This window comes from Typopeltis vanoorti, chromosome 19, assembly GCF_054136105.1.
Source record: "Typopeltis vanoorti isolate ZY-2024b chromosome 19, IOZ_Tvanoo_1.0, whole genome shotgun sequence".
NCBI classification, from domain to species: Eukaryota; Metazoa; Arthropoda; class Arachnida; order Uropygi; family Thelyphonidae; genus Typopeltis; species Typopeltis vanoorti.
The window spans coordinates 1,179,419-1,207,021 of record NC_143567.1 but is presented as its reverse complement, the minus strand read 5'-3'; the positions used below and the strand labels follow the sequence as shown (position 1 = coordinate 1,207,021).

Genomic DNA, 27,603 nt, shown 5'->3' with positions numbered 1-27,603 from the left:
AAACAGGCCTGCGAATACGCAATTCCCATTGGTTCGGCTCGCAGATTCGGTCGTTGTCGACTTTATTGGCTCTTTGCCAACAAGTTTATTTCTACGTGCGAACGCGTCTCACTAGAGGGAGTAGTTGTATTTTTCCGAGTGACGCGGTTACGCTCGAGCACTGGCTGCACGTTCTCGTTAGCGAGGAAACTTTTTCGAGTGAGTTTATCAGAAATTAAGTGTACAGGAGCTTCCGAGTGACGCAAATTGTTTGGCGAACCCATCCTAGATGACATCGGCCACCACGCCAATACGCCATGGAAACCGCAGTACAAACGGAATTTGCTATTGCCACGATTTCCCGTCCAGGTAGTACTTCCAGGTAGCTGCTTACCCTTGTTTACTAGGAAGACGTGGAAGCTTTCGTACGACGGTGGAAAGGTCACCACCGACACAGGTAAGGACGAGGATACTTTTGCTGTGCTTTCGTCAGGTCAAAGACAACACCAGGTGTAGGTAAGGATTCGTTTGCTTCTTAATGTTCAATCGGATGTGTATTGGATTGTCGGAGTACTGGTGTTCTTCCAAGCGTCACCATACGTCGTAATTTAGCGTGGATGTAGCTATCCCGCATAGCGCGACACAATACAATACGACCAACTACGGTCGACATTCGAGGCTGTTCGAAACGTCTCCAAACGTATTTTTAAGTGTGCGTTCCTCGCTTTTCATTTCAGTCACTTTGATTAACTAAGAACAACGTGTGTGTTTTTTTTAGTAACGCGGTGATTGACCTTTTATTTCCTAACCACCCGTTTACCCTCTCGAAATCATTTTTGTACCGATTAGTCTAACAGTCGGTGTTTTTACTCGAGCGACTTTGCTTGTGAAAGTTAGAAAAGGAACTACAATTGTATCGACAACTGCTTAAAGTCACGAGATTGCTTCTCTTCCTCGAAGGTAACATCTCCGGCGGGGAACCCGTATGCGAATGACTGTTTGACCTGACAAAAGCCGCCTTACTTCTGGCGTCCATTGTGTACCTGCAAATCTCTCTCATTTGCCACCTGATTATAATTTTTATTACTGCATTCACCTCCAAGCTTACTCATTGTACGTTTAGTCTTTTAGCATCTTGTGTGACTATTGTTTGGTTTTGCCTTCCTTGAAATATATATATGTTTTTTTTTTGTTTTTTTTTAATATACGCTGGCACGCAGTGCGAAGTACAAAACTGGTTAGCAAGGACGGCTGATGTATAGCATCGAAAAGTTGCCGTGCTTTATTGTCATTGTCGATTATCCAGATCGGTATGAATCGGAGTCAACCAAAAGATGATTTGGCTATGATTCGACGTTAAGCAGCTGTTTTTTTTTTGCTTTCCACGAGTGTGTTAAAAGCCAATAAAAGGTTTCTGCTGCTGTGTTATTTCCCGTCTCGCCGAGCCACGTGATCACGATAACATATCAGTTAACGATTAAAAGTTTAGGAGATTGGTTCCGGAATGCATTCGGTTTATATGTTTATATGAATTAATGAAATATTTATTTCGATCTTAGAAATTTGAAGAAGAAAAAAAAGAGAGACCAGTTGTTATTTTGTTTCTTTATACGTAGACGGAAACAAAAAATCTGCTTATTTCCTGTTGTTAAAACCTATTCGTTGACCTATTGTGGATTAGAGAACAAAGAAAAGAAAATGAGGTGTTTATAAACACACCGAGTACGAAATACGACTTGAAAGTCAGACACGAACCGGTTTCAAAGTTCGTGTTTATCTCGATATTTTTCTTTCGCCGCTAGGTGTTGGCATGCATTTACGAGCAAGTCGCCTTAACCGCTCAGCAGGGTAACAATAGACGAATTGGATTGTCAGAGAGAAGAAAAAAAAAAAAAATGAAATCGCATGTAATCAAAGTTAATTACGCACGATACGAAAGATAATTTTCATTGATTTATTGGACGCAATACACAACTTACACTAAATGCAATTATGTGTGTGTGTATAAAGTATGTTATATGTTACTATACACACAGTAAAAATATGCTCTCTGTGTGTGTGTGTGTGTGTGTGTGTGCACAGCCACATCACTACATAAAAATCGATGTATTTCTATGAGCACTTGCAGGCGTATTACAGTGTGACAGATGGCGATATTAGCTCATACGATAGCATTGTGAGCTGAAATGTGTGAAATTTTTTGTCATCTACGGGAAATAAGCACACATCGATCCGATTTCATGTTCTTTGAACTGAAAAACGACTTTAGTATTAAGTTTTAGTTTCGAATTATTTTCGACTTTTAACACACACACATAGAGGGCATATTTTTACTCTGTTTGTATAGTAACAATACACCTCAGTAAATGTCAAGTTTTCTTTTTGCTGTACTATAAAGCCAAGGTATCTCTTGGAAGACAAGCTAGTTTAGCTGGAAATTGTGACTCATAAACTTAATACAACCCAAGGATAGAAATCTCGCTATCCTTGAGGTGTACAAGCTTTTCGCTGAAGAATACTTCTTTATTCTTTCTTTCGGCAAGTTTATTCCGAAGTTTATCTTGTATCCTGCACCCTTTTTCGCACAGACAAGCTAGTGGACCGCAGTCTGTTCAGGGTTTTATACAGGAACTTTTGAATAAAATAATGAGGCAAAAGGGGAAACCAACTTCCTAAACATGGATTTATTTATGAGGGGCGTATCGTAAAATGGGACTGCTTTTAAAATTCGCTATTTTGAAATTCTAACAAAAATTTGTCGATTCTTTTTCCTAATGGCTTGTCATTTAAAGCTTGCTTTTGGTAATCTTTTTGTTTTCATTCTTTCAACGTGTTCGATCCATTTGTGTTTATATTTTAATTTTTTCTATTACTGATTTCTTCGTTTCTTTTGTGATCAACTACATAATCATAGACGGTGACTTATACATATCATATTAGGCTATTTATTTAATAGGACATTGATATAAAATTTATGAATTCATATTATACAATTAATTTAATAAAGTGAAATCACAAACTCGCATTACATTTAATGACTTTTCTGTTGCTGACTACTGGTAGAAAGTTCTTTCAATGAACAAACTTACCTTCGCCTTAACTGAGAGGATCTTACACGATTTATCGCAGTTTTTTTCATCAGAATACCAATATTTTTCAACACCCAAGGTTTGTCACCTGAAACCCTCAAGTGTGTCAGTGCTGACGCGCGTGTCATAGGTTCGCCATCACTGAAATAGGATATACTTTGCAGTTTTTCTCATAAACTTCATTTCTGCTGTTGTTAATCTTTGTTTGTCTTTTTGTTTTATCGTCCAGATTTCGCTTCCATACATTAAGACCGGTAAGGCTAATGTATTGTATACTTTTAGTCTGGTTGGTTTTTGAACCAGGTTAGGTTTAAATACAGAGTTAATTACACCTGTTATTTTTAAGTATTTTGCAATTTTTATGTTTATATCTTTTCATTTTCATATGTGATCGTACATCCTAGGTAGTTAAATGAATTCACCTGTTCTAAGATCTTGTTATCTAATACTATTTTAGTTCTTGCTGGATCTTGTCCTTTAAAGGCCATAGTTTTTTATTTTTCTGTTGATATTATCATACCATAATCTTTGGCTATTTCATTTAGATCTAAAATAGCTTTCTGTAAGTTATCTTCAGAATTTGTAATTATTATTTGGTCGTCGGCAAAGAGGAGAGTGTTTAAGTTAACTGTAGGTGAAAGTTTAATTCCTTGATGTCAATTTTTATTCTCGTGTCTGAAAAGTACTCAGAGCTTTATTGGGAAAAAAAAAAAAAAACTGACGAAGGCCAATACAAATTATTATTCTTTGTATTGTATGGTCGGATTGAAATGAGTAGCGTTTAGGCGGACGGAACCGAATAACACGATAATTTCCGTCGAATGAATGACAGCTGAACATTTAATTCAGATCCTAAATACCAAAGTTCATTAAATTCTGCACTCGTTGCATGGGATTTAATGAACGTTGGTATTTGGGATTTGCATTATCTAAATTCCAGAACGCGTGCCTCTGCTGCTGCACAGTGATTTTCATTATCAAGAACTCGTTGATGAACTTTATTTATTTATTTTTTATTTATTTTTAATAGGTTATAACTTTTCATTGGGCAGCAGTGTTCAGAATTGTTTCCTCTGATGACATTTCGTTATTAGGATCACATATTACTTGATCGTAAATGGGGTATTTAGGATCAAGTATTTACTGAATTATTTCAGTTCTGGTGTTAGTAGGGCTATTTTAATTCGCAGTTTTATGTCTACAACACAGTTGTGATAACGAGGGCCCGTAAAGTTGACGAGGCGAATGACATCTGTCTTCGGGCTCAGAAAAAGACAAGTTTGTAATTTCTTGTTTTTATATTTAAAAAAGAATCAACGCAAAAGGAAAATAAATGGAGTCCATTGGAGGACGCAATTTCCTCGTGCCTCGGGCGCAAAAAGAGCTGGTTGCAGTGTTGACGATAACGAATGGTTTTATCCTAGCAAAAATCCCATTTACGAAACTTCCTTAACGTTATTAGACCAAGTTAATTATTAATACGATTATTACGTGGCATCTTCAAGAACTCGTCGCTGGAAGGCATGCACAGGGTCCACCGGCTCTACTACTTAATTCTCCTTTGATTGGCTATTCGATTAGTTAAGCTATTGGATGTTGGACTGGATTGGCTCCTGTTATAGTTAATTTGAATAATAAAATGCAATCATTGCAGAAATGTGATAGTCACATTTCTTAGATACCAGATTGCTTCATTTTTAAGTCAAAGCTAAGTTGTTTTCCCCCCCCCCCCTTCTATATAATATATAAAAGACAACCCTTATAAACCCAAGGAGTTATACAGGCTGCTAATTTTGCACTAGTTCCCAAAGGGTTCTTCGTTGAATTTAATTCCCTTTAATCATAAAGGTTCTTCATATTTTTTTAACTGAACTCTGTGACAGTTTCCAACTTATTTTGTTTGCCTTATTAGTAGAATGCACCCGCCTTTGTTCGTCTGTCTGTACGCAGAAATACCAAATAATCATCAGGGACGATTTCTAGCGTGTCTCGGTTGTGTTGATGATGGCAGCCGCGGATTGACGGCATTTACGCACTTCTCCCAGAGACGCATAAACGAGCAAGATTTAGAATGACAAATTTCGCCTCGAGTGCATCCCTCGAGATTTCAACCGCATCTTGTTTTAAGCTAAATGGCGAACAATAATTACATCGCGCCAAATTATCAACAAAAAGCAATTCCTGCTAAATATTAATCCAGAACCAACGCATTTTTAAATGACATTTTTGTGCAGATAAATGAATGACAAATCAGGAAACTTCGCAGTAGCTTTTCAGCTGTGAAAAGCCACTGCAAACATCAAGCAGTCTTATATATAAGGAGATAGCAGGGTGTTTTTCACCTTGCGAAACATACGGCAGGAGAACGCCTGCAGTTGGCAGGTGCACATTATGAAACTATGTATGTGTTATATGGTCAATCGAGTTTTTGAGTTTTCGAAAAAGCTAGAAATAGTTCCTATAGTTGGTGACAAGAATCGAAAATCTATATTGGCCCTTCTTCTTAGTGTTCTGGAGAAAAACGCTATTTCCTCAGAGCTACGCAGCAACTCTTTTAAGGAGTGCTAAATGTGAATGATTGGGGTTGCTTCCATCCGGGACATACAGTGCTTGTTGGTCGTCCATAATTAGGTTGATGTCAAATAGGCAAAACCAGCTCGCTGACCAAAACAGCAAATGATCCTAAAAAAGTAACGTTCTGTGAGCGTAAGAGTGCAACAACTCGTACGAAGTAATTCTGCGGTAGTTGAAGCACTACTAGATGACAATGCAGAAACTATCACGAATACACCACCTGCTTGTTTATTGGAGATTTGAGGGTTCTGAAGGTCTTCGTCCAAATCGGGCTGTTGCGGTGTCACACCACACAACTGGACACCAAAGGAGTAAGAAGGGGGTCTTGCGTTACGTGTCGGTGAGAATTAGGAACTTGATTGTGTATTGACCAACTCATGAACGTGTGGCTTGCCTGGTGGCTCTGCACTCTGCATTGTTGCACATGTTACCAGAAGGAGACAGGAGTGTCTTCCAGGGCGATGTCAATAGCCAACACTTGAGGAATTGGTTCGAGGGACACTGAATGGCCGACGAATCTCAACCTGACCGAACACCCTCGGAATCTACTAGAACGCATTCCTCAAGTCGACATCGTCCTGGAAGACCTGCCTCCTTCTGGTAACACGTGCAACAATGCAGAATGCAGGAGCCACAAGCAAGCCACGCGAAATAACTTGGGGTTCGTACTGAGAAGTGGCCCCTTCGAGAAGAGGCAGACCGACTATCTGCATGACATCGAATTGGGACCACCTGCCTAAAATCGCAAGGACGGATTCCGCTAGATGTCGAACGGCACGATGTGGATCTGTAGCCAATTTGAACGAACATTACAACGAAATGGGGCCGCTTCTCGGTACGAACCCCAAGATTTTGAATTTTGTATTTTGAAATGAAATTCTAGAATTAAAAGGGGAAATTGGAAATCTAAAAATGGAAATATTTTTACATACTGTGTGGGAGTACAGTAAGCAACATTTTTCCTCATAGGGGAAAAAGAGGGGAGGGACTCACCTGTGAACCTCAAGAGATCCGTTTGGTCTCTTTTTATTCAGATGAGTTGTTGCAGATGGTCAGAATGTTCAGTTCTAACACAGGACTGAACATTCTGTGGTACTTACAGTTTTCCCGAGGAGGGCGGGGCCGAGGTGTTAGAGTGCCCCTGGAATTCTCCTCCCCCCCATTGTTTGGGGTCCTTAAATATTCGGGATCAGAGTTGGAGCCTCGTGCGGCTGTGCATAAGTACGACCATGTCCAAACATCGTCCCCCTCACATTGTAAAACGGGGGCATGATTATTTGGACGGTGGCAGATCTGATGGTTTTCCCTATTAGTTATAAACTGCATGAAGTAATATAATTTTGGATTTAAATGGTGTTATTAGGCAACTCTAATATAATAATTGAATTTTCGAGCCGAAAAAAACCCGCTTCCAAGTGTAAGCGACGTACGTCCAACATTTCTGAAGTACGTTAAAAACCCCGTAACTCGAGTTAACTGTCGATTCCTGTTGCTAAAATTGGAGGCGCCGCGGCCCTCCTCCTCTCACCAGTGAATAGGTAAGCGGTAAAACACAACGCAAACAAACCTTATTGTAAAGCGTTTCGTTGGTTATTTCGCTGTTGAATAGTAATTTTCTTTTCTTTCTTTGTTTATGGAGCAATTTCATACGAATACATGTTTGCAATCAGAATGAAGAAACATTCAAAATACAGTAATGTTCTTTAGTTGTAGGACAAAGTTCCTTTCCCCTCAGGGTAATCCTTAAAAATGTAAATCGTAAACATTTTGTTGTACATACACACACACACAAAAGTGAATGTGAGCAGTTTACGCATTATCTGTTCTTGCTTCGTCCGTAGCAATAATAGCAGCGGGATTCACTTAAAAATTGGCATTTCTTAACTTTTTTTTTATTACGGCCGGAATAGTCTGGAACCCAGTAAACGGGGTACGTTTCGAAGCATTGATAACTTCCAATTACATTTGTGGTGTACTCGTTGCGTGAAGAAGACGGTCTTTAGCAGAAGCTAACTTTTCGCATCAAGAGCCCTGCTGGATGTCGCTAAACGTTCGTTCTTCCCGTGTGAACACGGCAGTTTCAAGGTCTACTGTCGAATGACCTGGAAGCAGAAGAGATATCAGCACCATTAATGGAACTGCCGAAAGAAACGACGTATTAATGATTCTCCGAGTCCCTCATTAACCGAAGTACAATTGCTGCACAATTCGTATGGTTTACCAGCTTTGCAATTTTCTTGATTGGAAGACGAAATTGAAGTTAATTATTATTTTAATTTCAGTGGTGTATCTAATTTTAGATATCGGTATTTCTTATATATCGGTTTTTCTTAATCTCTACCGAGATTAAGAAAAAACATGTCAGTATTTTCAGTGTGGTTTTTGAAAATTGAAAACTAGACCATTCTTATCAGTTATGAGCGATGGAGCTTTTGGAAATCTTTTTACACCTTTATTTTGCGTAGATATCTCCTTAAATAACGTTGCCCCCTGAGAGAAGTGAGGTGGAAAACACCTGTGAAAATGTGTTTGAATTATTTGAAACAGCAGTCTATTACGTGTGTATTCTATTAAAATTTTCAAGGTTATTATATGACAACAGCTGTAAATGCCGTGCTTTGAATTTGGGTTTAAGCATGGTCCTGACAGGAACAGCAGCATTGACCACTACGTCCACTGCACTAAGAAGGAGATTGTTTCGTAGAATTGGATCCGAATCACGAAGGAATTAGCGTTGATGATTCATGTCCATCTGCGACCTTCATAGGGTGGAAATCGACCGCATATTCCATGTGTGCGTGCTTAACATCGTCCTCTTTTATTATTTCCTAAAAACAGTTTACAAGAAACGATGATTGTCCATCTCGCAATGAGAATTTTTTTAGTTGTACGAAAAATATTACAGAAATAAAATATTAAAAATAAGTAAAAAGAAAATATTAAAACGGATCTGGTGATGTAAACGAAAACCAACATATTGAGTCCGAACAGTTAATGTTGATGATATTAACCTTTTTTTTTTTTTAGAAATAATTAAGAAATGCTGTATCTGAGTTTCACAGGATGTAGAAATTAAAACTTCCGCAACCGAAATATAAAATTCTGATTGAGGGAAGCAATCTCTTGGAAAGTGCTTCGCGAGTCAATGTTGCCAATCTGTTGGAATGTGTTTTTCGTAGCTGGTCGTCACTCGATGCCACGCCTGTGTTCTTCCATGTTTCCTGACGTGGCGTTTAAAATTCCACGATGCTAGCTTAAGGGCTCGAGACGTATTTCGGAGCAAGTGTCGGATGATCTCAATAATCGCGTCGAGTAGGGGCAGTAAATAGTGCACATCCGGCTTGTTAGAATATCTGGGAAACGAGGATAAAATGGGTTATTATGGAGGCTACTGGGACATTTACATCGTCTGTCTTGATGTAATCACCGATTGTCTGTTCCCCGATTTTTATCCTTTGCCGACATTTTGCTATAAGGATCAAGAACAGAAGAATTTTATTGCCAGAATTACGTCCATAGAATATGGATGTGCAGAAGCCGGTGGTCAGTGACCTAATATAAGTTATACCCGGCCCATACTTCGAAAATTTTATTTTCAAAGTAGTCGAATGTATTTATTATTGATTTGAAGAATGTGCTGTCAAACTTCCTGGCATAACAACAGAACTTAATTCAGAAAAAGGCGTAGCAGCTGATTCCTAAAACTATTCCAATAAAAGACGAAAAGCCAACGCGAAGCATCTCGTGCTGGAGATCTTCATATGAGTCAACATTCGGTGTATTTTTTATTTTCCTAAGTTTCGATAGCGAATCATCCTCCGTCGAGCGTCTTCTTCAGTGAGGAAACTTACCGGAATTTAGTTGAGCTTCAAAAGGCAGGTGAATAAACGCAGAAATTTCCGTAGTCGGAGTATGGCCGACAAACAGCATGTTTAATAAATAAAGGAGTTGACGTCGATTCGTTTGTTGCTTGTGGCATCTCGCGTGCCATGTGCTGCTACATTGAACGCTACTTTTGGGATGGAAATGAAATTCTCGGTGACCTCAGCTGCGCATCCTCGCACTTCGAAGTTGGTGCGCAGCTGATAAATCATTGCAGCAAGTTTTACGCTCACTTTTTTGGCACTCGAGATTTTAATCTGCAGCGCATGCAGACCAGAAGCCCATTCAGGTACCGAAAACGAAAAGAGTTCATTCGAAGGAAGTTTTTTTTTTTTGGTCAGTAATTTTGGATATGCATTTTGATAAACTAATATATGGACTACAGACCCTGGCAAGCGGGAGAAAGAGGGGTCATATGACAGAGGACTATAAATTTCTGAAAGGTGTTTTACGTTATCAACACTGATGGGAGATGTGGAGAGGCTGTCCTTGGAAAGTTTGTTGGGTTGAGAAAAGTGTGATCGCTGGATTTTTCTCTCTGAGAGCAGGGAGTGAGTGGAACAGTTTCCTCTTGAAGTACTCCCAGTGGGAATGAATTTTTTTATGAGAAGGCATTAAGGTTGGTTCGGGTGATGCATGGCCTCCATCGATGAGTCCCTCACTCCCTTTAGGTTTCAGATAATGATAATAATGTTAAACTGACCTTTCAGTGACTTATGAAAATTAGAATTCCTTGAAGATCTTCAGTAACTCCTGTGTATTAACAAAATCACCATTTTTTTCATGTTGGACATCCTTTCATTTTATATTTTGTGCAGGCTTTCACCTCATCCACGTGCATTTATTTATGCATAAACGGAGATTGCAGTGTCGTAGGGCGCGTCGGCAGTGAATTCAAGGGGGGCGTTCTTTAATAACCAACGATAATTATATATACAAATACGCAACCAATTTCAACGATATCTTCGCCGTTGTTTTTAGCATCTTCATCGAACTACAGTATTTATTTAATATTATTAATTTTTTTTCGGTATCTGTAATGGGAATGTAATGTTTCATATGTCTAAGACGATAGTAAAATCTACAATTCACCCAATCGCCTTAAGGTAGTTCCAAGAGGACTTTGTTTTCCCATTAATCTTACAGTATGATGATTCTCATTGCATATTTAGAAGCAGTTCTGTTCCTTCTCCAAACTTCTGCTATATGTCTGTGCTGTGATTGTCATCGCTTGTGTACAGCGGGCCGGTTTTGCTATTTGTGAAATGTAAAAAGTAATTCGGCAAAGGAAAAAAACTTCATAACGCTGCCGACGAGAGAGTTAATGCCTCCCTCACCCAGAATTTAAACCTTGCCCAGGTTCATGTTGCAAGTAGTCCACGCTGTTTATTAATCAAGTGTTTATTTTATCGGGGGTGTACGTTTAAATGCATTCCTTTCGGGTTAAAGGATAACATCTTAACTGGTCGTCAATTTGTCAAATTTCGAGATTACACGCGGCCACTCTAAACAACCATCGTTCGAAAAATATGGGAACTAACTTGTGCCAGAATCGTACGTCATCTTGCTCGTCTGGTATGTGTCTCCAGGGGAGATTACGTCGCTTTTTAGGGCACTCTTCAGACTGAGTACCTGGAAGGAAAGTCCCGTTCCCAATAAACCTGTCAGTGGTAAAAGCCTGGAACACCCCGTATACATCACGTGATCAGTCACAGCTTCTCTTCCTCGTCCTTTGTGCGAGTGGAAGACGAACGAACCACCAAAGGGAAGTTAATGGATTCCTAAAAAACCTGACACCCACGATAAGCTCGTCCCGTTGACTGACTTTTGACCTTTGCTCTCTTGCCATGTGCAACGGTTACTTGTTACGGGTGGACAGGACTGACCCTAGGGAAAGGGGAGGGGGGAAAGGTTGGCGGAGCGGATAAAGAAATATGCTGAGAATTTGGACGAGGTGGTTTCCAGTGTCTGTCATTGAATGATAGTTCACAGATTGCTGCCAGTGGTAGGGAGTGCACCGCTTCACACCCGCCACCGATGCGGATTTGCAGAAAGGCAATTCCAGACTTCGTGCTTTCGAAGTTTTTATTTGACTAAACTTACAGAAAATGGCTCCGCCAACCGCAACCCTGACAGCAAGGAGTGTCTTCCTCTACTCAAGATTTTAAATATTTAACACTAATATATGAATTTCTTATAGTTTTTTCGAGATTTTGACAAAAGTTTTTTCATGTTATAATTCTGAGGACCAAAAGATTTACATTTTTTTTTTAAATTAAAATATAAGTGTTTTTGCCGGAAAGCTAAGATTTCTTTAATTTTATTGGCTGCCGTATCTCTGGCTGCATGTCAGTGCTCTTGCTTTTGTTAGTAAATAATGTACATGTACATTATTTACACGTACAAATAGAGTACATGTACTCATTAAAAAAGCGAACCCCGAAGCACTCTTTTTTATGTTATTTTTTTAAAAGAGGTTGAATTTTCGCAGGCGAAAATTCAGCAGTGCTCTTTAAACCTTCGTACAAGGCTAGACTACATACACCCACCAACAATTGGCGACAGCAGGGCGGAGTTACCGGACCTTATTCGCAGAAACACGAATTGTGTAAGTCAGCTGAGCCTTCTGTCCTTTTTCCATGTTCGTGACAGCGCCACACCCATCGTTAATAATCGCACAAAGAACCACGAGAAACACGTGCTCACCAACTGGTTGGTTCTGTTATTACTCATTCAAAACCAGAGCAGTTTTTATTTTATTTATTTATTTTAGAAAAACGCGCGCTCACGAGCTAGCCTACAACTATCTTTCGCGCAGACTGGCCACCGGCAACAAATGTTACGATCTCTATAATTGAAAACCGTCTTGTTTTCTTTCTGTTTATAAAACGAGATTGTTTATCAACACTGGCTATTCTTCCCATGTCTAAGGTAGACAAGAATACGCGCCATACCTTGAATTGCCTAATGATGCTTTTTTAGCAACCCAAACTCAGTCAAATTTCACGTTTTCTAACGTTTAATAAAATAGTTTTTTCCCCTAGAAATTTTTTTTTTACTCAGAAATTTTCCAGATTCTTGAAGATGTTTCCTGCACATACACATAAATACTGCACCTGCAGCACAGTACAGTACTGCTAATTTATTTAATTTTTTTCAAGTACTGTAACCATTTTCGTATGAGAACGTTTTGATTTCCACATTGTACAAGTTCGTTACGGCGAAACGGGATGAAATCTGAAAACCTACCGCTGTTATTTAATCATTTTGTATTATCGTCCACTTTAGTTCTAATATATACTGCAAAGTATTTTATTTTCTTTCTTTATTTATTTGTGTGTGTGTGTGTGGTCCTTTTCCGGAAAATGAAAAGATATGAAAAATGGCTTTATTCATGCTGTAATTTTTAATACATCATCATACGAGCAGATCGCTAAGCATCTATGCATATTCGAAATGCCAGCAAGTGAAAGTTAGGTGCCGCTGTAACTCTTGGCCTATGATCCTGCCCGATAATTGCATATTTTAATACGAAAACTTCAATCATCGTTGCGATCTGTGTTAGTGCTGTTGGTAGGTTAATAGTTTGCACTGCTCACAGTCCTCAGTGTGATTGGGAATTAACATATTTCCCAAGGTTAAATGTACAGCTTTTTTGTAACGTAATTGACATTTTGTTAATGGACTAGCCATAAAGATTTCGGAATTATCATCGCCCTTTTACGGTGAGCATCATTAAACATGAATTGACGTAGTTTGCAGATATAACAGCAGCCCCGTTCTCCGCGCTTATTACGGGGAACTAGCTTTTTTATACGTTCTGCTATAAATTAGCGCGCTATGCCTTAAATTTCCGGTGTTGCTCTTGGCAACACTTATAGACAGACTGGGCTTTCACTAGCATATAAAAAAATGCTAGTGGTAAAAACTCGACCCGCCACACCGCGGTGAATGACTGCAGTTATTATCGCTGTTTTAGTTGCACTTATGCCGTGATTTCATGTTGCTGATTACTAAAAACAAGCCGACCGTTTCTTTTATTATTTGCAGCAAACTTTTCGTTTTCCATAAAGTGGGAATTGTGTAGGGTTTATTTACTTTCATTTTTATGATTTTTGCATGACGTCACTATCTACGTTTAATATTTTTTTAGTATTTGGATGCACGCTCTTTAAACTGAGCTCAGTGCAATCCGTTATCCGATTCCCTAGGGATTTGTTTCTTATTCTTTTTGGCTCAATCATTCAGCCCGAGTACAGTTTGCCCAATGTTCCAATAAAGGAAGATTAATAAAATAAAATAAAATATTCGTTTAATTCATATAAACGGGACATCCCGAATACATACTAAGTTAAAATAGGTAATGAGACATCCCCTGTTATGGAACGCAACCACCTCATATGTGTATTCTCAGCACGCGTGTCCTAATCGCAAATGCACCCTTCTAGTTGACTGTACACCTTTTGTACGTTAAAAACATAAATAGAGAGAGAGATTTTGTTGTAAGATGCAACTTATCCGTTCGTGATGACATTGATAAACGAGTGCGTTCACTCAAAATATTAACCGTGAATTGATATTGCCACCCACCCAGTTGAGTAACGTGCATGAAGATCAGAGAAGCTAACGCCAAAGTAAACCAAATAATCGGAAATCTCGGTAGTCCGATAGAGAAACGATTAACCAGGAGTTTAACATGGATGCAAATTATTTGTAGAAACTCTGCAAAGAGCCACAGACTTGATGCGAAGGCATAAAGAGAGGCATCAATCTACTGCCATGGCTGATGTTGACAACAGACCACACTGTTGTCTGCTGTAAACATCGCAATTTTTTTTTTAAACTTTTCAGCACACTCCAAGTAGTGTTCAGTTTAAAAGAAAAACAGTGATGACACTATTCTCGAGTCAAAAAGATAATGTTAGCCATTTCAGGCCCCCAGGAAGCACTACGCTGGTGTCCCGTTGTGAGATACCACTCAGCTCTCCACTTCACGTAGAATTTCCTTCCCAAGAAGTACAGCGTTTCAATTGTGCAGCTACCTCTTGGGAAGAAGCATCTTTTTCCCAAAACGGGAACTTGTTTTGTGGAGAAAAACAGCTAAATGTTAGTAAAGGTCCTTACAAGCTCCGTTTTAAAATAATTTCCAGCTTGTTTCCTCCCCTGTTCTTGAAAGTAAAAAATACTGGGATTATGCTTTCTTCTTATATAATTTGATCTAAATTTGGCTGAGCATATTCTAAATTTCTTTTCACATTTCTTTATATATATATATATATATATATATTAAAGTATATCGAAAATTATCCGATCCTAACTGACGAAGAATATTACTGTGAAGTGCATTCGAGTTCTGAGACGGCCATCGAAAATGGGGTCATTTTGGATTTCGCCTTTTTCTCATTCTTTTCCTAAAATTCCAACAGCGTTGCGTATGATTTTTTCGTGACTAAAATTTATTTATTTTGAATTAAATTCCTGAACTATCTGCACTCACCGTTTGTGAATCACGTTGGTATTAATTTTCTGCGAAGCGTGTTGGGGATGAGCCATCAGAGCGTCGAGTTTCTTTCCGAAGAGAGGCTCAAATTAATATTTTAGCACATCGAGCGGAGCGCGCATGTAGTGGAATGATAAAAGCTAATTAGACTGATATAAATGGGCACGCAGAGTTTCATGGAGGCATCGTTATTCTTCCACAGACATGGATATGGAGGCAATTAAATATTATGGATTGAATATTTCTCGGTGATGGCTTTTCGGTTGATGCACCTAAGAAGCACATCATTCCTACCATAATAGGAAAAAACAGTTTTATTAAAAGTAAACGTTGCATTCGCAGAATAGAAAATGCAGCAACATTTATTTCCGTTATAGAAGAGTCCCAAGATGCTCCCCCATCATCCTCTTGACTCCATTTCTGTCCGACATTCGTAAACCCCTATTCTCGTTCGTCGTTGAACCAAACTTTCTTTGGCTGCTGTTGTCTCGCTGTTAGTTTCCGAAAGCAATAGCTCGGTAAACGCGTTTCTAAATGCTAACTGACACAATGAAGGATTTCGTTCCTTTTTATTATTCAATTTATTGTTATTATTGAAGTCCATATCCCGCCGAAATTCGCTAGGGTTTTGAGCGTGATATGGACTTAAGGTAATCATTTTGAATAATTAAAATAAATACAAAACTGGCAAAAAATGATAAAAGCCCATAAAATGGTTTTAACTATTTTAACCGAGTTATTTCAGCAGTTGATCTCTTGGCTCCTCGTCGTCCGCGTATTTCTGAGACCTTCGTTCAGTCGTGAAGGTAGTGAGTATTATGTTGTAACGAAGCCATTCGCTTTTGGCTTCCGGTTGGGTTAGAACGGAATAATGAATTTTTCCCTTCCAGTGCCCCACTTCCGGACGAGAAGTTTTCTTGGCTTTTAAGTTCATCTTTTTTTCCACAAAAGGAAAGCTGTGTACTCAGAATAGCTCGTTCTTCAATAGGCGATTTACATTGAGCAGCGCAACTCGAATTTCTCCCTTTTCACAAGCTGTTGTGCCCAAGTCGCCATCGTCTTTATGCATGTTGTAAAGTCCTTTCAGCTGTGCGATTTTGTTTATATTTTGCCTGTCACGATTTTATATTGCGAACTTTGACTAGTACTGCAGACAAGATCAAATCGACCTCTAAATCGAAAGATAAAATTGTGAGACCCTTACATTAAGGTGTCCTTTGTTCGTAGAGGTAGAGGGGTTGTGTTCTAAATAAGAATAGGTGTAGACTGTGTTAACTTTGGCCTTGGAATTTTGTTCGCTAGTCACGAGTTGAATCTAGGATTACGTTTTAAATTGTGTCTGCACTGAGGTCACTAAGACACATCGCTGCAGTTTAGTATTTAGTAGCTGCACGCACTGTAGTTGCATTATTTACTTTCGATTGGACACCATTTGAGGCATGGGGGACTGATTACGGAAATAATGGAGGGGACTGTAGAAGGAAAGAGGCCACGGGGCAGACCAAGAATTTCATATGTAAATAACATAATGATGCTAACTGGCGCTAAGAGTTATGAAGAGATAAAAAGGAAGTCACAGGACAGGATGTTGTGATATGCTGCTATATCTACCAATTTTCTGATTGATGCACCAAAGAAGTTGTTTTGATCGTTTCGAGATGGTAGATATAAAGTGTTGCGTGTAGAACTACAAAATCTGCTTTTATAACCATTTTAGGTACTTGCATTGTGATGTTTTATTCCCGCCCCTCATAACAAGCTGTTTTTTTTTATCTTAAAAGTTTTTTTTTTTTTTTTTTGGAACTCTTTGCAAACCTTCATTGGGTTCTCCTTTCCTCCTGCGTGTGTTTTAACAGTTGGGGATCGCAATAAGGCGCATCGTTCTATAAGTGGTTTTCTATTCACAGTCTCCATCGATCATTTGAATTCCGGAGGAAATGGATCTGAATCGAATAATCTGTTTCTCATTTGAACAGCATATATAAATGTTGTCTCAGGGTTGGTATTGTGGACATTGAAAAATAGTAACCGAAAAAGATGTGCTGAAAGATTGGCTTAGATGGGCGTATTATACTTGAGGAGCTTGGAGAATATCGCCCTTCTAATTCGTTCTGTTATGCACACTGTTTCAGAAAAATGTTATTTTATTGGGCTAATGAACCCAATAAAATAACATTTTTATTGGGTTCATTAGTTTTTTTTTTTCCTTAACTCAAATCTGAGTTAAGGCAAGATGCTTGTAAAAGTCTGCTCTGGGAGATGTATATAGCTCTTTGAGCTTATAAGGTTTTTCTCCTTCAATTATATGTATAAAATATGAGAATATTTAATCCATCCTTTCAGGCGAATCAGAATTATAGTTTCTTTATTTGGTTCCATGCCGATTTTGACTTACAAAAAAAAAAAAAAAAAAAGTTTGACAGTAGCATTACAGAGCAGTGTTTTTCAGTATTCACATTACTTGTTATCTCCTCACCCCCCCCCCGCTTATGAAAGCACCCCCACAAGTTTATGCGCTTAGTTCCTTTGTCCTTGCTATAGTACGCAGCGCTCACCATAAATTGATCTCATCATTTTTTTGCAGGTGGGGTTGCCTATAAAAATATTATATTTACACGGGCTTAAAATGGATACATCTAAAAGATCTAAAAAAAAAAAGGACACGGTGATGTATTTTTAATGCTTGCGTGGATTTACAGTGAGATATAAATCGCAGCAATCTCTGCTAGACGTTGAGCATAGAAGCGGCGTAACTGCGTGTTTATCGACTCATCCCGGAACTTGGTGACAGTTTTTAAGTGAGGAAGCATCTCCAGTATATTCAGCGCTTTGCCTTGTTGAGTGGCAGTCACATTGATTTGTCCTGCGACTTTTTTTTTTTCGTGCATGCTACATTTTTCTCATAATTCCCTGCGGAGGTCGTGGCTGATCTGACAGATACAAACATTGTTTAATATAAATATTCTTACACATATCCAGTGTATAGCTTGGAGGTCACGAGTAGCTGCGCAAGCATATATTACGAGTGATATTCCACAGTTTATGCGGTCAGTTTTGGTTATGTATATTATGCAAAGGTGTGCGATATTTGATAGTAAATTTATCTGAGAGATACCGCGACCTCCGATGTCGGTATGGTTTATTTTATTATTATTATTTTTTATTTACCGTTGAAAATGTCTGGAAAAATATATCGGCAAGATAATCCGTCAGATGTTGAAGAGATTCAGCGAATTTCTTACTTGAGTCCGATGATGAGAATGATAGTCGAATGCGAAAGGTGATATTTGATAGTAAATTGTATCTGAGAGATACCGCGACCTCCGATGTCAGTATAGTATTGGTTTAATTGCTAATATATAATTTATTTACCGTTGAAAATGGCTGGAAAAATATATCGATTGGATAATCCATCAGATGTTGAAGAGATTCAGCGATTTTGTTACTCGAGTCCGATGATGAGAATGATAGAGTCGAATGCGAAAGTGATATTTGATAGTAAATTGTATCTGAGAGATACCGCGATGTCAGTATAGTATGGTTTAGTTGTTTTTTTCCCTTTGTTTCTTTGTTCAATAATTTCTAGATTGTAACTGAAAATAAATAAACCATCATGTACTATATTTGCAGTGTTTTTTTAAAGTTTTATCACATACTAGTAATGAATGTATCTTTCAGATACACGCGACCTACGCTGCAATTTTTTCGACCGCCAACTCTGCAGGGTTAATCGAAGCATGTGCTGAATAGCCAGTTTGTTTATTTTTTAAAATGTTCAGTCTGTTTTTTCAATTACTAAAACAAGTGGATTTTCATGGATCGTCGTAAAACAGTAAACATGAAGATAAAAGGGAAAAATTATCCTACTTCCATATGAGACAGGGTGGCTTTCCTCCTAGATGGATTCAAATCCTTCCAGCCACAGGGCATCGTCGATATCCTGAGCTACGAAGGCAGGCGAGAACCTTTTATTGTATTCCTCTATTGCGATATTTTTAGCAACACTCGAAATAACTCAAAGAGCGTACCGACCAATTTAATTTTTACTCTTGAGAGATAACGATACTGCTTTAATGTTTTATTGTCATCATTTCTGCTTCCAAATAATCTGCTTTAGTAGTTGCTGTTTAAATAAGTCACAGTTGCAAGCGGATATTGTTTGATTTCACTTGAATAACCTTTAACACTTTTAACCTCAGATGTTACTGAAAATGACCGATAGCACAATTTACTATTTAATATCATTCAAAAGAAAGCGTTCTTTCTGTTTCTTTTCTTTTCTTTTCTTTTTTTGCGTTTTGTAAAGTTAATATAATGTAAATGAGATAATTAAATTTTAGACTTCCATTTATTGTAATTCAAAATCACGCAGACGTCCATTTTTTCCGTACAAGAGGCAGCTGCAACTATTGAGATAAAACTGTGAACTTCTCATCGTTTTTCTGTGAAATGATTGTTGTTAAATTTAGTAGCCAAAAAGTACCATAAAATAAATTATTACTAATTAATTCTTCCGAAATCTCAGAAATGAATTACTGCGATGATCAGTAATTGTTTGTTACTTCGCAATGCCAATCCGTTGGGAACATCTTGTAGTTACCTGAATTATTTTCCACAACTTTGTCTACTTTTTTTTTTTTGTTGTTGTTGTTAGTTCTCATTTTAAGCTTGGAGAAGAGGAGGAGGTTTTAGGAAAGGCATGGGTACCAGAGATCAGATCCTTTGCCTTAGAAAAGTATCAAGAATTTAGACTCGCTCTAGTAATGCGTTTCTTAGACTACTCTAAAGCTTTTGACCAACATGTGAAACTGTGTGAAAAGAATGGGTTTTCGTTATCAACACACTGTCAGGTTGATAGTCAACTTGTATGGTGTGTGCGTGGAGTGACTGATCTTCAGAGAGTTGAATCCTCCAGAAAAGCATACAACAGGACCATCTGGCAAGGACTGGTGTGGCACATCACCGAGCATCTTAGTGACCACACGGTAAAAACAGGTGTTGGATTCAATTGGTTCAGTTGGAGGCAATGATGCCTACATTTTCCTCATTTGTTTAGTACATATGCTGAGGACGGCATACATGTAGCACTGGATGACCTAAAGGAGAGGTCGTAGATTGATCAGTAATCGAGTTATGCTGATGATGCAGTACTCCTTTGTAATGACAAGGAAGAACAAATTCTTGACAAAGTTAACGAGATCAGTAAGAACAGAGGACTTCAACTCAATCCTAGCAAGACAAAGATTATGGTTCTCAAAGGAAATACAGATAGGGAAGCTCCTGAGAAACAAGTGTACCTTAAGGGAGAAAGAATTGGGGACGTTAGCAAGTTCATATACCTAGGATGCATTATTAATGTGAAGAATTGCTGTTCAAAAGACGTTAGAAGAAGATTAAGAATGGAGTCCTTTGGGAAGCAGCTATTTTTCCAACAGCAGTTTATGGATGTGAGACGTGTAATTTAAAGAAGACTGATAGGAAAAGGATAGCCGCTTTTGAGATGTGGTGTTACAAAATGATGTTGAGGATATCATATACTGAAAGGCGGACAAATGGATGGATGCTAGAAAGGATCAGTAGAATTTTAAGGCTCCTCAAGGATATTGACAGAAGAAAGTTGAACTACTTTGGACACCCTGAAAGGATGGAAGGTGGACTTTTCAAAACAGTAATAGCTCCTGGAAAAAGAGGAAGGGGTAGACCTTCAGTGAGATGGATGGATGGTGTGTGTGGAGTGACTGATCTTCAGAGAGTTGAATCCTCCAGAAAAGCATACAACAGGACCATCTGGCGAGGACTGGTGTGGCACCTCACCGAGCATCTTGGTGACCATACGACATCTGTTGATGTCCAATAAACAGATGGATGGATGGAATAGGAGGAGAGGAGAGAGAGAGCGAGATTTATGTTCTGTAGCATTTGTTTTGTTAATAAAAATTATTTCAGTTTTTCACACGACATTTATTTCGGATGTTTACTTTGTATTGTAATTTAAAAATATTACAATAATTACTGTTTTCTGTCAATTACATTTCACAAAAATTCCCGTTACAATCGCGATTTTCACTTCCCTCTCTCCTGACACTTTCGCCAGGCACTATTTTGCATAATAAAAACGAATGCTTTTATCAGGTGTATAAATTGTATCCCCCCAAAAGAAAATAATTTGTAAATAATGCGATACCACCTTTAAGATCTTGACTTGAAAATTCTTTTGAAAAATTGAAAACTCTTGGAAATTCTTTCCAACAAAAAGTCTCTTCCTTAAGCTGGTGGTTAAAGCGCTGATTTCTTCTCGTCGTGAAATGAATTCTACTTCTGTGCTGGAAGTATACGACGTCCTTTGGAAGGAATCAAGTTCTAATCTTGCCCAAAGAACCTTTTTATAAAGGCTTTTCAAATGAAGTGGAATTAACCGGTCTCGCACGGTGGTGGAAGGATTTTTCCTCACGGAGACTCGGATTATTCATCTCGCAGAATAATACACGCACTAATGGGCACGCACGTACACTGTGGCCTCATTCATAGTGCTAGTTGTGTCCGTCGTCATAGAAACCAATCTACACTTGGAACTATTTTTAGTTGTTGTTTTTTTTCTATGATAGTAACATGAATGTATTATGCAAATGTTTGACGCTTGGGAGCTTCAATTCTTCGAGTAGGATTTGAAATTTTTGACCATCCACGGTGGTGTTCAGCACATTCCAGAAAACGCCTGAAAAACTCCAAAATTTCTTCTGACATTTCGAAAACATAAAACTTGTTGAAGAATTGTGAGATACGAGCAACCTATTATGAAAGGAAAGAGCTGTAATTTGAGTTATTACCAAAAGTTTTCTTGAAATAATTCCGATCACTCGTAATCGGCAGTTGTCATTTAAATCTAAGTAATTAATTAACTGTCGCCCATCTCTGCTTGCATTCGAATATTCGTTCTCATTTTTCTTCCAGCTATGAGCGTATCGGAGTTGACATAAGTCTCTTCGCGTTCCATTCCATCCATAATGGCCCCAGGCCCAGTGGCCCTTCCGGCACAGGGAGCAGTGTCAACTATGCCGGTTTTGCCCTCCCAGGAAACCCACGCAAGCTATTTGCTGACTCCTCGCAGCAGCATGTCCATAACGCATACAAAAGGCTTATTGAACATGCCTGGCCAGAATAATTGCTTCCTGAACAGCGCCGTCCAGGTACGTACCAAATTGTATTCTTTCGTGTTAGTTTGGAAGTTAATTCTGCTACAGAAATGTTATTCATTTGAGTAATAAATTACAATTTAATTTAGAATTAAATGTGGACTTTACAGTGTCGCTAAATGAATTTTCCACGTGGTTGATCGCTTTCGCCACTGGACTGCCAAACTGAGGAGGAAAATTTTTTCTTCTTCTTCCCAGTTATAATTCATTGCAAAATGAAAGATGTTTTAATTTTAAGATAATAAAGTGCCACTCGGCGTTATAATCGTATAATTGCATTGTGCTCCTCTGATTGTATTTTGCTTGATTAAACATGAATTACTTCAGTTTGTATTATTGTCATGTCCAGTTTTTTGAACTTTCGGTTCGGTTACAAGTTGAGGTGCAATCCTTATTTATTTTTCGTCTTTACAGAGTTTAAAGAAATTACGAACACTTTTATAGCATTTATTCCGCAACAAAAGTGTTCTTAATAAAAAAAATAAAATAAAAAATAAATAAAGCGCATTTTTATCTGCTGTTCAGTTGGCGAACCTCGGAAGTGAACCGAAAGCATATGTTCAACAGGGCATTCAGAAACTAACGAGCCGTGCATGCGCCTCCTGTCCTGCGCAGTTGATGATATCTGTTGCTACAGGTTCAAGGCGCGTAGTTCCACTTCCGATGGCAGTTTCTCCCCCTCCTTGTTCTTGACTATCCTGCTTCCTTTTGGCATATTCAGATTTCCTGTGGTGCTTGTTTACCGGCAAATCTCGACGAGCACTGCTAGCGAATGCTTTTGGGTTTTAAGACGCGTGTGCGCAAACGATCTTCATTTCAGGTAAGCGGGTCAGTATTATTTCAAGTGCAATTAGCCGCTGCATCAAATAAACTGCGATATATCCTGTAATCATGTAAAACTAGTTAAATTTCCTTATCAATCAATAAATAAAAGTAAGAGTTAGTGTTACTAAACTTGGAGTGGTTAATCGTATTGAATAATATTTGATTATTATTTATGTTTATTTCACAAGCCTGTAAATTGTTATATAATTACATCTTCGTGTCATCCGTACTCGCTGATATTTCTGTTTGCGGCTCTTCCTTTGCAAAAAACTGTTGATGCGACTACGAAAGTCGCTCGTCAGTTTGTGATACTTCGGATCAAAATGAGTGCGTGCTTTTCCCCCGTCTTCGCACACCAGGCCTTCGGGATTATAAATGAATGATCTCCGAATTTCAATAGAAGCGGACCCCCCCCCCCCTCCTCCTAAATAAAAATGTTATCTGAAATGGGATATTTTATAATTTCGCTGAGCAACACTGGATATGAAATAATAATAATAATAAAAACACTTATTAAGGGATGTTCTTATCCAAAGGGTCTGGATAAGAACATCCCTTAATAACAATTCTTATCCACTTGATAAAAACTTTCCAGTCACTTGAAAACACTCATGAAGTTAATTATTTATATATTATACTGCACAAGTAGCCCTGAACATGTATTAGCGCATATGCCATTATTTCCTTCGTATTGCCGTATTTGTGAGTATGTTTTCAGTACGGTGATCAGCGACTCCTTGTTATTCCTGAGAGGCCGCACTTAACAGCTAAATTAGCATAAAAAGTTACTGCCCCGAAGATGTACTGAATGATCCTGCAACATCTGTTATTTTTTATTTTATGTTTCTGTCCAGCTAATTTGGAATAGTTACCTCAGTATCTTAGCATTCAAATAACATTTAACTATAAAAACAAGGGCGCCATTTGTGCGTGCTTAGAAAATCTATTCATTAGTTCATGGCCAAATTAGTATTTCATGGTCTAAACCAGCGTTTCCCAAATTTTTCCTACAACTTCAGAAATCCTGAAATTTTAACGGAACACTTTGGTTAGAGTCGCGGCATTTAAAACCATTCCAGGCTCATATTAATATTAATTTTGATAATTTTTCGCGGAACACTTATTCACTTTCCGCGGAACACAATTTGGAAAACCCTGGAAACGACTAACGACTAGCTGTCGAAGTCATTAATAAAAAATTACTCTTACGTGGAGTCATTATTATTATTACGAGAGACCTCCAGAGACTCACCGAGGGAAGCCACATAATTACACAAACCAGCTATCATACTTATTCTTGAATTCATTCACACTGCTTGCACTCACAACATCCAAAGGTAATCCATTCCAATCACGCACCACCCTCTGAGAGAAAATAATTAGCCCATATACCCTTCTTGGCAGCCTTCATTCTCAGCTTTCAAGGATGCCCTGTCGTCCTTTCCCCACCCTCCATAAATTGAAAAATTCCATCAGTTGAAATCTTGTATGACCCTTTCAGAAATTTGTAAGTCTCAATCATATCTCCCCTCTTTCTCCTGTTTGCTAGTGTCTACAAATTCTCAATCTGTCTTCATAATCAATATTCTACAATCCTGATATCATTTTTAACATTCGCCTTTCTACTTTCTCCAATATATCAAAATCACAACGGAAGCCAGGAGACCAGACCCGCGCACAATAGTCCAAGTGAGGTCTTATCAAGGCCTTGTAAAGAGGCAAAATAACATCATTATCTTTACATGTGAAGTTCGTTTCAGCATTGCAATTATCTTTAGAGTTGTATTTGCAATCTTTGCCACATGGGTCCCTAAATTATACTAGGCATCTGTTATTTGATCATTATTTTTACCAAAAAAAATGCATTTATTGCTATCTCATTAGAATATGTTTAGTACTCTTAAATATTGTATTAGCTGTATCAGTGTCAAACTACAGCTTATATAAATCAGCATATTATAGGATGGGCTATGCACCCCAAAGTTTTTTTTTTTTTTTTTTTAGTTCAGACTTTCTTCCTTGATGAATTACTTTTTAATATCTGACTCACCAAAGAAAGATTGCAAGACCTCTAAGAGTGATTCTGTTAGAGAGAGAGAGAGAGAGAGAGAGAGAGAAGATCATCAGTGAATCTAATTGCCCTTTTCCGAAATAGCATTAAACAGTGCTAATTGAGCTTTTGAGTGCTCCATCCCAAATATGAGCAGTATTTCATATCTGGGATTTTAGTAAATGGACAGCATACGGCGGGATTCGAACCTGGTGGTTGAAGAGCGAGTTACGCTAACTACTTGGCCAATCAAACCTTTCTGGAACAAAGGCATCGCCTTTGTTCCAGAAAAGGCCGGAGGTGCAAATCAGTCTAAGAAGAATAAGAAATCTGATATTTGGATATTATCGAAAGTAAGGGGAAGCGATATTGCTTGCGAGAAAATAGACAGAACTGTGTTTCGGTAGCAGTGAAGTTCACGAAGTTATAATTACGGTATTGCTGAAGTAGAAAGGAGATCGCAGTTTAGGAAATGGTTACTGAAGATTGGGCTTTTGAAGCCAGTTATGGAAGAGCTCGAGGCTTCTAATGATCAAGCACTACAAGTTTGCCAAACGAAAAAGAGCGGAGTGTGCTGTTATTAGCAACCCTGCGGATAGAATTTGAAGCCAGCGAGAGCAGGTTGTTTTTATGAACGTTAGAAACAGAGTGAGCAAAAGTACAGAGTCATGATTTCTTCTGATTTACCCACCAATGCGAGAGTATCTCGAGCGAGCAACAGGACAGGAAGCTGGCTATTCAGTCGCAAAGAGGTGAAGGCAGACGGGATGGTAATTTAATGAACAGGCCCTCTCTGCTGATCACGATCAAATGCCTTGGAAATGTTGGAATACCTGTGAGTCTATCTGAACCTATTTTTTCCATGGTTGGAGTCCAATAGTGGTGGCAGCTGAAGATAGTGAATGGAGAGTGGCAAAATCTGCATTGCTAGCCAGTGATTAGCTGTGGTTCTCCAAGAGTTGTAGTAGTTGCCTGTTTAAAGAATTTCGTGCTTTTTGGATTCGACTTTATTGGATGCCTTTTTATTTTGTTTTCTGGAATGGGTTGAATGCAGACTTATCTTCAAGCTGTAGGATAAACTTATTTATTTTATTTTATTTTTTTATACTTGATGATACAATGGCTGTGTGGCTTATACGGGAAGGTTAGGCTGTATTAGACCAATATAATGGCATTGGTTGTAGTGCAGTTATTGTCTGTAAACGCAATAACTACACTACAACCATTTCTCTGGCCTGTTTGCTGTTTTGAGGTATAGGAGGGGAAAAAATTAATTTCAGGGAGAAAACCCTCCCCAGTATGAGACTGGCTGCTCCCCCTTTGAATGTCATTTTCATATTCTGATTTTTCAAAAGCAAAATATAAACCAGAAAGCCAAATAACAAAGATGTATTAAAATTCTAGCCACAAAGTACTGTTGCCTCCCCGTCCTTCTGTTAATGAATCACAGTCACAAATTTACCATTAAACCAAACATGTGTAGGTTCTTGAATTCAGACTAATAATAATGGTGTCACTGGGACGGCTGATCCGCAAACGAATCTAACTAATTATTATTACATCAACGGAGTCGAACTCATCGAGTGAGAGAGAGGTCTGTACCATTAACATTGATATACATTATATAAGAAGTATTATAATGTGAAATAAGTATACAGTACATGTATTATAAAAGTCCACAGACTTATGGAAAATCTCTCTTGCCTGTAACACATAACTCATACCAATAGCTTAAACTCATTCACACTCTTAGTACTCACAACATACTTGGGCAATGCATTCTACTCAGCCACCACTTTAAAAAAAAAAAAAAGCTTCTCACCCTCTTATTCACCACTTCCTTGCGCATTTCCAGGGACGGCCTCTAGTTCTCGCACCTTCCTTGTTTTCCACTATCTGAAAATTCTCTCTTGTATCCATCCGGTAAATAGCTCTCGAGAGCTTAAATGTCTCAATCACATCACGCCTTCTGTCAGCCAAAGTCATGCAATCTCTGCAGATCACCTGACTTCAGTCTACCCTTATAGCTAACATTCCACAGTCCCGAACTCATTTTTTGTCAACCGCCTCTGCACCCTCTCCAAAGTATCTTCATCCTCCCTCTAAACCCCTCTGACTAGATCTGAGAACACAATAGTCTCCAGATATGGCCCTAATCAGGGCCTTGTACAATGGGATCACTACCATTTTATTAACTCTGCTGATTAATGCTCGTCTTAATATTGCAGCAATCATCTGAATTGTGTTAATCACGCCCCTTAAATTTCAAATTTCGATCCACCATAACCCCAAGATTCCGTGCTTCCTCAACTTCCTCCAGTATACTTCCACATATAGAGCGTGCAGTATCCCATCTGCAGATCCCGCAATTCAAAACTTCACATTTAGCAACATTAAACTGGTATCCCCATTCATCTACCCACGTTTCCAGCTTATTCATATCCGCCTGAAGATCCACTATCAGCACTACTCTCAGAACTTTCTCTAGCTTCACGTCATCCGCAAGCATTT

At 38.5% G+C, this 27,603-nt stretch overlaps 1 protein-coding gene across 2 annotated transcripts in view; it reads left to right on the top strand.

Annotated features, from left to right (window-relative positions):
• The first annotated feature begins 231 nt into the window (after positions 1-231).
• Positions 232-27,603, top strand: part of ec (ubiquitin specific peptidase echinus) — a 126,720-nt gene continuing 99,348 nt past the window's right edge. Inside the window, exons 1-2 of one of the 2 annotated variants that reach the window (XM_090409681.1) lie at positions 232-436; positions 21,976-22,211. In XM_090409681.1, the coding sequence (XP_090265807.1) occupies positions 22,029-22,211 (183 nt within the window). In that variant the 5' untranslated portion in view covers positions 232-436; positions 21,976-22,028. The remainder of the gene's footprint in view (positions 437-21,975; positions 22,212-27,603) is intronic. The other variant, XM_090409683.1, reaches the window with a different exon arrangement.